Source organism: Meleagris gallopavo, chromosome 10 (assembly GCF_905368555.1).
Source record: "Meleagris gallopavo chromosome 10, MGAL_WU_HG_1.1, whole genome shotgun sequence".
NCBI classification, from domain to species: domain Eukaryota; kingdom Metazoa; phylum Chordata; class Aves; order Galliformes; family Phasianidae; genus Meleagris; species Meleagris gallopavo.
Genome location: NC_139413.1, coordinates 3,690,128 through 3,704,026, shown reverse-complemented (window position 1 = coordinate 3,704,026; position 13,899 = coordinate 3,690,128). Strand labels below are relative to the sequence as shown.

Genomic DNA, 13,899 nt, shown 5'->3' with positions numbered 1-13,899 from the left:
TGTGATGTTGTAGGGTCAACAGCTATGGAGCAAACCCAGATGACTCTTTTTTGTTAATGATGAATCGGTGTCCTTTGCTCTGAAAACAGTGGTGTTACACAGTGTCACTCCAGGAGTGATGGAGGGCTTTGCTGTTAAAGAAAGGGACAAATTAGGGCTGTAGCATATTAAGGATAAAAATCCCATTTCATGGTAAAACATGGGTTCAGCTTTGAAAAGGAACTCCTTGATGACCTTCCCAAAAGCAAAGGCAGCCAGCATTTCAAAGAGAAACCTGGTTAGCTGTCAGCCTTGCTACAGTAGCTGATGTCTTCACGTGTACTGGCCTCAGGTTGAGCAAAATGGTGGGGTGACGTTGGACCCATCTGGGGAACGCCTCCAGATATAGCTGGGTGCATCTTCTTTGAGCTTCCAGGTTGTCCTGGGTCTATGGATCTGTTTGAAATTTTGCACCAAGTGCCATCTCCCGTGACGCAGGTACCTAACAGAGGGTGAGACTTGTGTTTGCTGCTATGGAAAATCTGGATTGTCTTAGAAAGGCAGGGTGACCTACAGAGCAAGCTAGTGTCTCTACCTGAGCCTGGAGAGGGGGGAAAAAATTGCAAATAAAATACGAATAGTCAGCGGTGAATGTGATTTTTGTTTAAGCAGGCCAATAAAAAATGCGAGTATTATCCCATGAAAGATGTGTCAGTAAAATCTCGGGTAAAAAAACTGCTTAAATATCAAGATATGCATTTTGACATCTGAATTGCCATGAATCACATCCTGAGGTTCCAGCACAACGGCTCATTGTGGGATGGGCTCCTGAGCTACTGCATGCTTTAGAGGCCTTTGGACCAGGGCTTGTTTCAGCTGGTGTAGAGCTGTTTAAAGGACGTGCAAGGTTCAGGCATAGAGTAAATGCACAAGCTAATGGGGAACTTAAATAAAAACACAGTTGGGTTCCGATGGAAAATAAGCCAGGTTTAAATGTTAATGAGGAAGTATAAGTCCAAGTCAAAAGCTGCACTCTGCAGAGACTGGCATTATGGCAGAGTTCATTTGCCTAATCAGAAGCATTTATTAGTGCAAAATGTTTCCAAATGGAAACAAAAAATGTTTTACTTCTTTTCTTTCCCCGCTCAAAAGATTGCATTTGTTTTTAGGGAGTGCTGTTCTTTTTGTGCTTTTTCTTCTCCCAGCACATTGCAGGGTCTTGGTGATGGCTGCGTGTCAGTGTTGGGACAACACTTTTGATGTTGCAGAGGCTTGAGAGCATTGATTCTGCATGTACATGCAGTACTGGCCTGCCTCAAAGCAGTGCGCAGAGCCCAAAGGCAGGGTTTGCTGCAGGCTGGGTGGCTGTCCCAAGAAAATTAAGTTGTTCAGGTGATCTATAATGCAGCAGGTGTAACTCCACTGCCTCCAGCACTCCAGCAACACCATCCAGACTTTGCTGCTCTCCTCTCCTTGGCTTGCTCTTTTTGCTTACAGATGCTCTGAGAGGGGAGCACCACAGTGGCTGCATTGAGCACATCTGCTGGGGTCTTTTGGGGCTGCTGCTCCCATGGATGGGAAAGACCTGGACCACTCTTGATAGCAGGCAAACATGGCACAGCATAATTAGTGGTGTCCTACAGTTATTAACTCCTGACCCAGGCAGGCTATTTTTTAACAGAGGTGCAAGAAGTTAATACTAGTGCTAATGGCTTCACATCCAGGCCTTAATGAAAGCCATGCAGGGACAAGGCCTGTCATCAATATCTTTCAAACTTTGAACTTGAAATTATCCTCTCCCTACTGCCATTTTTTGGCTTTCTATCTGCTTTCCCTACCTCCTCTGGGGTCTCCTGCACCCTGTGTTTGGGCTGGTCAATGAGGTTGACACCCACCAGTCCTAATGTAGAACTTGATCTCCATCAGCAGCCCAATAAATGGCCCCAGTGGTCCCCCATGGGTCACAGTAGTCCTATCAGGCAATGAGATGTCTGCTTGGGGAGCAGAACAAAGATAAATGTGAGAGGTGCAGGACTGGGGGATGCGAGAGAAAGAGACGAGAAAGAATGGCCATGGTCTTGGCCATTAGTCTTGGCCATGCTTGAGCCAAGCTGCAGGGAAACATCATCAAGGCAGAAAAATATTTGTAGATCTGTTTTTAAAAGTAGAAATAGAATGGGGTGGGGCAGGTGCAGTGCTGCTAAAACCATCAGGGAGAGGAGGAGGGAGTCCAAGGATGAAGCTCTCCTACCCAGGCTCTGCGGGAGCAGAGGCAATGGAGGAGCCTTGCCCCTCATGGTGGTGTAGAGGTCACACTCTACTTGTTTGGAGTGATGGGGGCTGATTCCTGAAGTGTTTTCCCTGTTTTTAGCATCTCTGACCTGTATGCGATGCAGCTGCAGGAGGGGGGGTGGTGGGTGAGAGAAGGATCGCACATGTCAGCCCTGAAGCTCACATGTTGTGCTCTTTTTAAAATAAGAATCCCTTTTTCATTGAAATACATTATTCTTTTTAGAAAGAAGCCTGTTTAAATAAATTTGAAATTATGACAACCTATTTTAAGGCTTAAATTTACTATAATCTATTAATCATTTAAATGACTTCCATGAAGGAGTCCTCCTCAAATATTAATGAGCTGAAGGGTGCTGATTTTTCAATGATATGTCAGATCAGGGGAAAACATCTTTTACTCCAGCTTTCTAAATGTCACTATGTCGTATACTTAGTATTTATTATTTCCAGTCTTCACAATGGGGGAAATGCTGGTATTTACATTTTTCGAAATGTCAGGACGGACGTTGAGTTCCTGTTGTGCGTAAAAGCTCTTGCCTTAATTACTCTTAATTTCACATTAGCAAGCAGGTGTGGAGAGAATATTTTTCTTCAATTTGAGCTAGTTCATTTGAAGTTGGGAAGCCACAGGGAGTTGAGAAAGCAGGAAAGCTTGTTTTCCCCTTTCAGCCCATGAATAAAGACCAGGTGGGAGAGGAGGAGATCAGCTCTTTCAAATTCTTGTGGCTCCCGGGACCAGACTTTCAAAGGGGATCCTGTGCTGAAACATGCAGCTCAGTGGTTAGAGGGAATTTCAAAAGTGCTTCTGGCTGCAGGGATGTGTGCACTCCTCCCAGCTCTGCTTCCCAGTAGCCCAAGGAGAGCTCAGCATCTCTGCTTGGGACAGTGAAAGCACGCTGATTGCCATCAGAAATACAGCCCGTGCTGAGCAGAAACCGCCTGCCAATTCACTTGTTAATGTTTCTTTTGATTAATCAAATCACTTTGGAAGGGCTGGACTTGGTTTTTGATGCATTTTCCCCCCCCCCACCCCTCTGGTAGCTAGCTCACTTAGGGCAGCCTAATGAAATTAATTAACGGTAAATTTAAAATGTTGTTTTTCGATGCGATAATTGAATTCCAGTTTTCATTTGAAGGTGGTTTGAGACGAACAAAATGAGGATGACAATTTGCTAAGTGAGCTCAGGCTGGTTCCCAGCACCACCGAAACACACAGTATAAATGAGACCACATTGGACTGACCCATATGGCAAGGGAGAAGCTCATCTTGCTTTTCATGGTCATGACAGCAAATGCAAATAATGTTTGCGTTTTCAGAGGAAAAAAAATGAATAGCTGAAGTAGAACTAGCACACTGGAGCTGCAAGATCAAGGCTTCCTGTGTGCAGGCTGTTAAAGCAGTGCCCAGCTCTGCCATGGTGACGTGCTGGTGTCACCCAACTTTGCTAAGCCTCATCTCTGAAATGGTTTTAAAGAATCTTGTAGATGTGGCACTGAGGGACATGGATAGTGGGTGCAGTGGGGATGGCTTGGGGTTGGAACCAATGATCTTAGTGGTCTTTTCCATCCTTAATGATTCTGTGTGTCTATGCAATTTTGGACCAGTTGAGCTCATGAGGCTTGGTTAGGCATGCAGCTTCTGCTGCTTTGCTTGGGTTTCATCCAGTGCCATCGCTATCCAGCTCAGCTCTGCCTATCTGCCCTAGTGCCAAAGATCCTCTAGCTGAAGGCACCTAGAAAGGTCAGGGTCCTTGGGCAGGAGATAGAGAGGTATCTGTGCAGGTACTGAGGCTGCGTCCTGTGCGGGGAGCTGCAATGTGTGGGCAAAAACTTGAAAGCTCTGAGCGTACTTCAGTGGGAGCCTGCACTGCAGGTGTGATTGCAGCCGCGTGCTCATCTCTCCAGTCATTATATTTTCCGTTTACAGTAATTAGCTGCACAGCCCCAGTGATCCCATTAGCGCTCTTGAGAAGTTGTTCCGTATTCTCTGCTCCCTGCGGCTGGGACTGCGTGTAACGTGAAGCATATGGGCAAAAACTGGCTGAATTAGAGCCTCAGGGATGCTGGTGGCCATCCATGGTGATACACCAATCCCTGGCTGCACCCTACACCTGCTTTTTGGGGTGAGGTGGATACTCCCCTGGTAGCCCTCTTATGACCACGTTTGCTTTCACAGAGATTTCAGGCAACACAGATGACATCCCATTGGTGCGCTGGCGGCAGCAGTGGCTGGAGAACGGCACTCTGCTCTTCCACATCCACCACCAGGATGGGGCTCCCAGCCTGCCTGGTTTTGAGCCCACTGAGGAACCCCAGACCGAGTCGGCCGAGGAGGAGCTGAGGATCCTGCACATCTCCGTCATGGTACGTGCATCCCTTCTCCTCCTGCTTTAGGACGGAGGTGGATAGGATGCTATACAGGATGCTTCAGCACTGGGCTGCATTACACTTGTCCCAGAATTCACATCTCCAAATGACTCACGCTCTCCGCCACCTAAATGTACCCCAGTGCTTCTGCAGGAATCCTTCACCCTGGGCTTTGAAGGTTGCATCCAGCTTAATACGGGGTTAATTCACAGTGACTCCCTTGGCAGCCCTTTGCTCGGGTGCCTGCATGCAGTGGTGTCACAGTGCCACCAGGCACTGTCACCACTGCTTTGCTCAGCACAGCTCCATGCGGGAACTCCCCGCGCAGAACCACAGGGACAAGGTTTAACGGCAGAGGAAGGAGGGCAGGGCAGAGATCTGGGATGGGGGAGGGGACGGGGGCTGTGTTTTTATGTTTCCTAATCTTGGAGAAGTCTGAAGGACTGACCATTTTTGAGCCATTGGAAGATAATTAGCTAGAGACAATGTGTTGCCGAGGCTGCAAACAGGCTGTTTAATGGTGCCTACCCTAATGAGAAGGCTGTAGCTCTTCCAGATTGATGCTGGAGGCCAGGCTTCTTCCCCATCATTTGCACTTGATTAGTCTTGAGGGGGGAAAAAAAAAAAAATCACTAGCAAAGCCAACCCCAAACCACTTTTGGTCTGTTTCCTCATTTTGGTTCCTTCCCCAAGAGAGAGCACTGCCTTGGGGAGATGCCAGCCCCACACTCAGGCCGCTCTGCTGCTGTGGTTGTGGTTTTTTGATGACTGCTGAATACCCAGACCCAGGCAGGAGCATATGAAATGAGTCCTGTTATCGAAGTGGTGAAAGGATGCCTGCGATTCTTGCACCAAAATGTATAAGTACAGATTGCTTTCCCTTGCTTTTCCATCACTCAGCTCCAGCAGCGTCCTTTGCCTTGACAAACAGAGGTTGGCTTTTGTGCCTGGGGTCAAAGTCACATGTAGCTTTCAAGGCTGATTTTCCATCATTCCATTTGGTTGGTGAGTGTAGTGTAAGCAAGGGGTTTTATCCATCATGACAACACTCTGCATGGGGAACGTGCAAGAAGCCCTCCTAGCACTGGCTCCCCATGCATCCTTTGCCCAAGTCCCAGTGGGAAGGATGAAGGTTTTTCCATGCTCTCATGGAAAGGAGCCACGTGAGCACACCCAGGTGAGAATTCTGTACCACTGTTCATCCGCAGTGACAGATTTGTCATCTTGGTTCCTGCCTGAGGAGATGTGTCTGCAAGGCTGCTGGTCTCCTCCACTGCTGGCGTCTCCTCCTTTGTCTTTCTTTTTTTGCTTTTAAAGAAATTTTGGGAGGTGGGCAGTGAGGATACACTGCAGCTCCATTATCCTGGGAATGGAAGAGGGCGAAGCCATAATGGCCATTAGGGCTCCTTTCCCAGCTCCGTCTCCCCCTCCTCGTTCAATAATTTCCTTAATGTTTGGTCCTAATGGAGCAGATTATGAGTACTATTTTATTTTATCAAGAACACCTATTTCATGAAAAGGAAGAGGGGGACCGGAGGCATGGCCGGACAGGCAGCTCTCAGCTGGCTCCATGTGCTCTTTTTTTTCACTATTATTGTTGTTATTATTATTACTCCTGGCAGACCAGGCGCAAGGAGCCATCTGGAGCTTTCATCTCACCGCCTCCATCCGTGCCGCGGTGGTGATGTCTCTGGGTGACCTTGGGTATGATGGGAGGTGGTGAGGCTGGGTGTGCTCAGGGCTGCTGCGGGGACTGAGTTCTTCCATTCTGCGTCCCCCAAACCTTGCTTCGTTTGCTGTCCCAAGCCTTCATCTCACTTAATCTGCGCTGAAATTTCCACAGGATGCCCTGAGAAAATCTACCGAGATTGAGAGTGACAGCATTGAAAGTGGCTGGAAATGGGTCAGAAAAAGTTGCCCGCAGGAGTGTTTGCCTATAATAAAACGGCTTGCTGCTTTCAAAGACGTTGCGGGAGAACACAAACAAACCACGCTCTGCTTTAAATGCTGCTTTTTTTATGGCTCAGTGGCGACTTCAAAGCTGGCTCTGCTCGAGACGGGCTTCACCCTGCAGTGCCAGGAGCTCTTGTTGGTGTGGTCGGGCTGCTCCCAGCCCACTTCCCGGGGCTGTTCTGCAGTCCCAGCTGAGCCCTGCTGCTTTGTGCCCATAGGGAGGGATGATCGCGCTGCTGCTCTCCATCCTCTGCTTGGTGATGATCCTCTACACCCGGCGGCGGTGGTGCAAGCGGCGCCGTGTACCACAACCTCAGAAAAGTGCCAGCGCCGAGGCTGCCAACGAGATCCACTACATCCCCTCGGTGCTGATCGGGGGGCACGGGCGGGAGAGCCTGCGCAATGCCCGTGTGCAGGGCCACAACTCCAGCGGCACCCTCAGCATCCGCGAGACCCCGATCCTGGATGGCTACGAGTACGACATCACCGACTTGCGGCACCACCTCCAGCGTGAATGTATGAATGGCGGTGAGGACTTTGCCAGCCAGGTCACCCGCACCCTCGACTCGCTGCAGGGCTGCAATGAGAAATCAAGCATGGACCTCACGCCAGGTCGGGCAGCAACGGGGCTGAGCTGGGTCCATAGAATCATTACTGGTCTCATCCAACCTTAAGGTCATCTAGTCCAACCATCAACCCATCACCACCCTGCCCACAAATCCGTGTCCCTCAAACCATGTCCATCTTCTCTTCTCCCCATCATTGCATATATATATATATATTGCCTTGAGTGTTTTGTCACGTTGCTCTGAACATGTGAGATGTTAGTGGCTCTCCAGAAGTCCTTCTGTTGACAGGGTGCAGTGTGCTTTCTAAAACTTCCAGGGGCCTTCTTTGCAGACCTGACTATGCAGGAGTGCTTTGAATGTTAAATCTCCACGTTTAACCAGGCTTGGTGGATGTGCTGGTCCCCTTGGGGATTTGAGGAGCTGCACTGGGAGCAGGCTGGTCCGCCAACCCCAGTCACCTTGTATGGATGCTGGGGATCGATCCAAGGAAATCTTTTTCTCACCTCCCTTTTGTTTTTCTTTTCTTTTGGTCTTTCTCCCTGAAAGATGTTGCCTTCAATTCTTCCCGCCCAGGAAGCGATAACGCAAAGCTGTCCCTGATGAACAAATACAAGGACAACATCATCGCCACCAGCCCTGTGGACTCCAACCACCAGCAGGCCACCCTGCTGTCCCACACCTCCAGCAGCCAACGCAAACGCATCAACAACAAGGCGCGAGGTGACCCGTAATGGGATGGGATGGGACAGGATGCGCTGCTCTGTGCCTACCCACCCTGCAGCCCTTTGTGGCAATGTGGGGATGGGATGTGTTTGGGTGCTGCCATGGCTGTAACCATGCTTGGTGTCACCCTCAGCTGGCTCAGCCTTTCTGAACCCCGAAGGGGACTCGGGGACGGAGGCAGACACTGATCCCCAGCTGACCTTCTACACAGACCCCTCTCGAAGCCGAAGGCGCAGCCGAGGTGAATGTAGGAGGTTGGGCAGTGAGCTTCTCCCGCCTCTGTCCTGTTTTCTACTCTTAGGATGCTGGGTTTGGGGTTGGAATGCACTTCTTGTGTTTTGCAGTGGGGTCCCCCCGCAGCCCTGTGAATAAGACCACTCTGACCCTCATCAGTGTGACAAGCTGTATCATCAGCCTGGTGTGTTCCTCCCACATGAGCTGCCCCCTTGTTGTCAAGATCACCCTCCATGTCCCTGAGCACCTCATTGCTGATGGTGAGTGACCACAGTCCTACAATTGCCAACCTATGCCAGCCATGGGTGGGAGCTGTGATGGAGGGGAGGGGAGTTGATGGAGGGGACGGGTGTGGAGTGGGTACAGGATTGAGGGGAAAACTGTGGGATGCAGGATATGAGTGTGGGCAAGGTTGGGTGGGGATGAGCATGGCATGGTGGGGACAAGCACAAGATGGAGTTGGGTGTCATAGGATAGAGGAGATGGATGTGGGATGCAGGAGGTGAATGTGGGATGGATGAGATGGATGGCACCAGCACAACAACAAAAGGATGAGTAGTGGCCACGGGAGGTTTGGCTGGCTTGGACACTGGATGGAGGGGGCCGACATGGTTTAGAGAATACAGGCTGGGGTGGAGATGGGCTTGTAGGACAGAGGAGTTCATTGTGGGGCAGAGGGGGCCTGGGATTCTTGGAATAGAGGGGACCATTGCAGGATGGAGGGCACTGTAGTGGGATGGAGGAGACTATTGTGAGTTAATGAGACACTGTTGTGGGAGGGAGGGGACAATCACAGGGCAGAAGGAACCATCATGGGGTGAATGGGCACCATGATGGTGTGGAGATGACTATCATGGGATGGAGAGAACTCTCATGAGATGGAGGGGGCTGTGATGGGATGGAGAGTGCTGTTGTGGGATAGAGGGGACAGCTGCTGATTGCCCCCCGGGCGGCAGGGAGCCGCTTTATCCTGCTGGAGGGCAGCCAGCTGGACGCCAGCGACTGGCTGAACCCGGCGCAGGTCGTCCTCTTCTCTCAGCAAAACTCCAGTGGCCCCTGGGCCCTGGACCTCTGTGCCCGTCGCCTCCTTGACCCCTGCGAGCATCAGTGCGACCCTGAGACCGGTAAGCGGGGGATGGTGGGGGTCCTGCAGGGCCCCCTGTCCCTGATGTGCACCCTCTTTCTGTAGGTGAGTGTCTCTGCTATGAGGGCTACATGAAAGACCCTGTCCATAAGCATCTCTGCATCCGGAATGAGTGGGGGACCAACCAGGGGTGAGTGTACCCACAGTGCTGTGCCCAGCTTGGGTTGCAGCAGCAAGGCAGGGCTGTGGGAAATCCTCTTTGGTGAAAGAGTTAAAAGCAGCTCAGTGAGCCCTGAGGTCAGAGGGGTGTGGGCTCTTCAGCCACTCCGCAGGAGGGGAAGGTTGTATTGTTCAGAATAATGAGAGCTGAGGTACAATCGTGTTGAAGTCATTAGGTTTCAGAGTAAACAACCCCCCAGAGAGCATCGGAGCTGCTCCTCTTCCCTTTCTGGGCACTCCTTCTGCATCCTGCACCAGGAGATGCCTGTTCAACGTCCTTATGCTCCTGAAAGCGTGAAAGGAAAAACTTCTGATGTACTCTAGACATCAAAAATCTGCAGGCATGCATGCACCAGCACCTCCAGCCTCTTCCTCTTCCCCTTCACTCACAGTGCCCAACACCCTCTCAGAAGTCATTAGTGCTCACAGCAGGAAGAGAAAGCTATCAAAGGCTGGCCTCAGAATTCCTGCTGTGCTTCTGCCTCCCTCTGAGCAGGGCCCTGCTGCTCAGCCCCAGCCCCTCTCCCCTTCTTTCATTTTAAAGCAATTTAGCAATTAATCCCTGTGCTGGCCATGGGAGATGAGGTGGCTGTCCTGGGTGAGCAGAGCCGGGCTGGAGACAGCTTGATGCTCATGGGATGCATAGATGGGGGACGTGGAGCAGCATGGTTGGGTCCCCAGTCTCATCTCCAGAGAACAAGTGTCGTGTGGTGATGTCTGCAGCTCCCCATGTCTTCCCCTGCTTCTTCTCGTGGCAGCACTGAATGATGAGGACAGGGGCATATGGGGATGGGGTTGGTTGCCCAGGACATGTTGGGTGTCTCAGGGTGGGTTGGAAGGAGCCCACAGCCTCTCACAGCGTGCCGTACCCATACCTTGTTCACAAAGCGAAGGGGCAAATGATTTTGTCTACCAAGGCTGTTTGTAAACACATGTAATTACATATGTAGGTGTGTTTGCTTCCTTCTGCTCTGCTTTTTGCTACTGCTGGGTGTGGGATTGCAGCCTCACTGCTTCCGTGCACCTTGCTCTTCTCTAGCTTCTTCCTGGCTGAACTGCTCCATCTAAAGGGAGAGGGGAGAAAAGGCTGGGTTTTGGGAAAAGAAAATGCAGATGGTAGCAAGCAGGAGAGAAGCCAAGGGCAGGGAGGACAAATGCATTCCTGCCCTTTAAGGAGTTGTTTGCTCTGCTTAATTGTGAAAGGGGTCTTCAGCATCATCTCAGGTAGCCTCCAGAGATCCCTTCCCACCTCAGCCATTCTGTGGTTCTTCTGAGATGCCAAAGTTATGCTGTGACAAATCATACATAGCATCTCACACCTTCTTTTCTCTCTGGGACAGAAAAAACAAGCAGATCTTTGTCTTTCTTCCTCAGCCCTAGACCATGCAGGAGATATCCATGGTTCTCCTGCCCCTCCTTGTGCTCCCCAGAGGGCTTCAGTGCTGTGGGTTTCCCTCACTGTCCTTCAAGAGCTCCTCTCTCAAGCTATGTGAAACAGGGATCATTTTGTGCCTCTGCTTTGAGCCCATCAGATTTTAGTTTTGAAAAACAGTAGCAGCAGAAACTGACAGTAACTCCATCATCCCTGCCTGCAGCTTTTATTGTTGATAGGATCTCTGGAAAGTGTGGCCATGTGAAGCATTTTGGTTTAAGCTGGATGTGTAACGAGTATCTTTCTGGAGATGCTGGAAATCAGCTACTCTATCTTACATCCCGAGGAGGACCAATGGCATCTGAGTCATTCCTGGCAGGTGTTTGTTCAATACATTCCTAACCCCTCCAATATCGCGACCCAATCCAGGCACTGAGTCTGGCCCCATAGGATCCCATTGCTTCTGAGCACAGGGAAGGTCAGAAAAGCAGGGGGCTTTGGAAGTTTTTTGGTGACAGCAGTGAGGCTTTGTGTGCTGCATGTATTTTGGGTACCATGCTGAGATCCACACCTTCCCAATGCATCTCTTACCAAACGCATCTGGTCCCTAAATCAGCACTAGTTTTTCAAAAATGAGATCTTTTTGATCATGTGCAGCGGATAAATTTGATCGCCTGCATTGTGTGCTGCTCTTCAGCTGTTTTGAACAAATCTGCTTTGCGCTGTTTGTTTGATAGCAGTCTGCTTTTCTACTCCGCTATGCATTTTTAATTAGCTGCTTTTTGGCTTTTCCTCTAACGTTTCTCAGGTAGGAGAAATGGTTTCCAGCAATCCGGCCAACTTTGTTTGAACCAAATTCCCGTGGCTGCGGCGTGGTATGACTACCCAAAATCAGATTGCTAATTGTGCCTTCAGCTAGCAAGCTGTTTCCTGCCCACATTCATACTTCTTGAGCCCGTGGATTCATTATGTGATGCCCCATGGCTGTGCCATCACCACATGTTCTTCTTACCCAAGGCAGCACAATGAGATCTTAGATCCTCTGCATATAAGGGGATCAACGTGCCTTTCTATTTTCCACTATTGTTGCTCTTCACTACTGCATAGGGAAATCTGGGGTCCGTGGGGATTGGAGTCTCCATCCCTGGAGGTTTTTAAGAGGAGGATAGAAGTGGCACTGAGTGACGTGGCCTGAGTGGTCACAGGCACGGGCTGATGGTTGGATTAGGTGATCTTAGTGGTCTTTAACATCTTAATGACTTGATGGTTCTATGACTCTGTGAATTTCATCACTGAGACGCGTCAGCCTGGTAGGCACTGCATCAAGGTGGGCTCAGACAACTATGTGAGGGCAGATACATCCCTTTCCCACCTTTCTGCTACAGCTTGAGACCCTCTGAGGTAGTGCCATTTTTTGGGGGGTATTTCTCCCCCTGTGAGCTGTGCACCCTGTCACATCCATCCCCACATACCCAATGGAGCAGCCAGGGACACAGCCAAGTGACAAGGACAGCACTTTTTCTGCTTAAACTCTTTTTGCTCTTTTTTTCATCATCTTTTTTTTTTTTTTTTTTCCCCCCCCCACTCTTTTTCTGCCTATCTTTTTTTCTCCTCTGTCTCTTTCCATCCCCTGCTGTGTGCCTCAGCTCTGCGAGCCTGAAGGATGGCCGGATAAAAAGCTCCTCTTTCTTTCAGATCCTTTCACCAAACCAGTCCTCCGCCTCCTCCTCCCCGCCCCATTCTCCTTGCAGATTTACGAGCAGCCCGGAGAGAAAGTGCCAGCATTAGCATTTTTAATAAAGAGCTGCTTGGAAGGGATGGCAGCAGGCAGGGAGGTGGGAAGCTGAAGCCTGGGGGAAACCCTTGCAAGGCAGATCTGAAACAGGGCTGGTGGTGCCACTAGGATGGGCGTTGCTGATGGGAGATAGTCTCTTGGATCACATTTCAGGTTGGATATTAGGGAAAAATTCTTCTCAGAAAGAGCAGTGAGGTATTGGAACAGACTGCCCGGGGATGTAATGGAATCGCCATCCCTGGAGGTGTTCAATGGAAGTCATACTGAGGGATGTGGTCTAGAGCGGATATAGGTGTGGATTGATGGTTGGACTGGATGATCTTACTGATCTTTCCAACCTTAATGATTCTCTGACACCTGCCCCCTGCCCTGCACAGCTGTGCCCACATCTGGACTGCGTCTCTTGGGTCTGTGTGGGGTGCAGATGCTGCAGGTGTGTTCCTGGTTTTCTCTGGGTTTGAAGCCACCAGGGAAGGGCTGTGATGGCCACGTTGGCTGGTGCTCGGCTGCGGGGGTTCAGCACAGCAATCTCATGCCACTGTCTGAGTGGGAGTCCCTAAAAGCACCAGCAGCTCAGGAACCAGACATCGAGTTGCCTATTTTCAGTGCTTAACCACCAATTGGTGGCATTGCAGCCATGCTCACTTGCAGTGACTTTTCAGCATCTTCTGCTCAGCCCCTTTCTCCCTTCCACCAGCTCAGCACCATGTATCTTGCGAAGATGCCCATGCTGGGGATGCATTGCAGAGCTTGTCCGTAAGAACTTGCTGATGGCGTTGGATAAGCTTGTTGAGTCTCGTGCCCAGTGAACCCCATTTTGTTGGTTCAGATGCCTACCTGCTTGCTAAGGCTTGCCAAAGGAGTCAAGAGCTGTCCTTTCTGGCCTGTTTAACCCAATCTGATCAGACACAGCATTGCTACTAATCTGTCTCTGTTCACTTTGTGGGCTCTGAAGACCGTGCAACACAAGCACCTGCAAGCAGAGCAGCAAGGAGCCTGCAGTGATGCATAGGAGAAGGAAGATGGAATGAAACAGTGGCAGAACCAAGCGGGGGAAGAGGCAGTGATGGGAAGGACGTGTCCTCATCTTCAACAGCAGGACTAACAAGGCAGCAAGGAGGGAACTTTCGGCTTCATGAGAGGAAGAATCAACATGGAGCTCCTGGAGAGATGCGTTGGGTAGAGTGCTCTGGCTTAAACCCATCACTGCCTGACTTTTAGGCATCCTTGGAAATTGTGCCCTTGAGGGGCTGTTGGCTAGCCTTGTGCTGATTTCCACATATCTAATCTACACGGCGCTGTGCTCTTGCAT

The 13,899-nt window shown here is 50.3% G+C and overlaps 1 protein-coding gene across 2 annotated transcripts in view; it reads left to right on the top strand.

Annotated features, from left to right (window-relative positions):
* ASTN1 (astrotactin 1) overlaps nt 1-13,899 on the top strand; it is a 41,334-nt gene that overhangs the window by 10,520 nt on the left and 16,915 nt on the right. Inside the window, exons 2-8 of one of the 2 annotated variants that reach the window (XM_085231733.1) lie at nt 4,448-4,635; nt 6,810-7,203; nt 7,734-7,880; nt 8,017-8,124; nt 8,228-8,377; nt 9,074-9,241; nt 9,307-9,391. In XM_085231733.1, the coding sequence (XP_085087859.1) occupies nt 4,448-4,635; nt 6,810-7,203; nt 7,734-7,880; nt 8,017-8,124; nt 8,228-8,377; nt 9,074-9,241; nt 9,307-9,391 (1,240 nt within the window). Of the gene's footprint in view, nt 1-4,447; nt 4,636-6,809; nt 7,204-7,706; nt 7,881-8,016; nt 8,125-8,227; nt 8,378-9,073; nt 9,242-9,306; nt 9,392-13,899 lie in introns of both variants that reach the window. The other variant, XM_085231734.1, reaches the window with a different exon arrangement.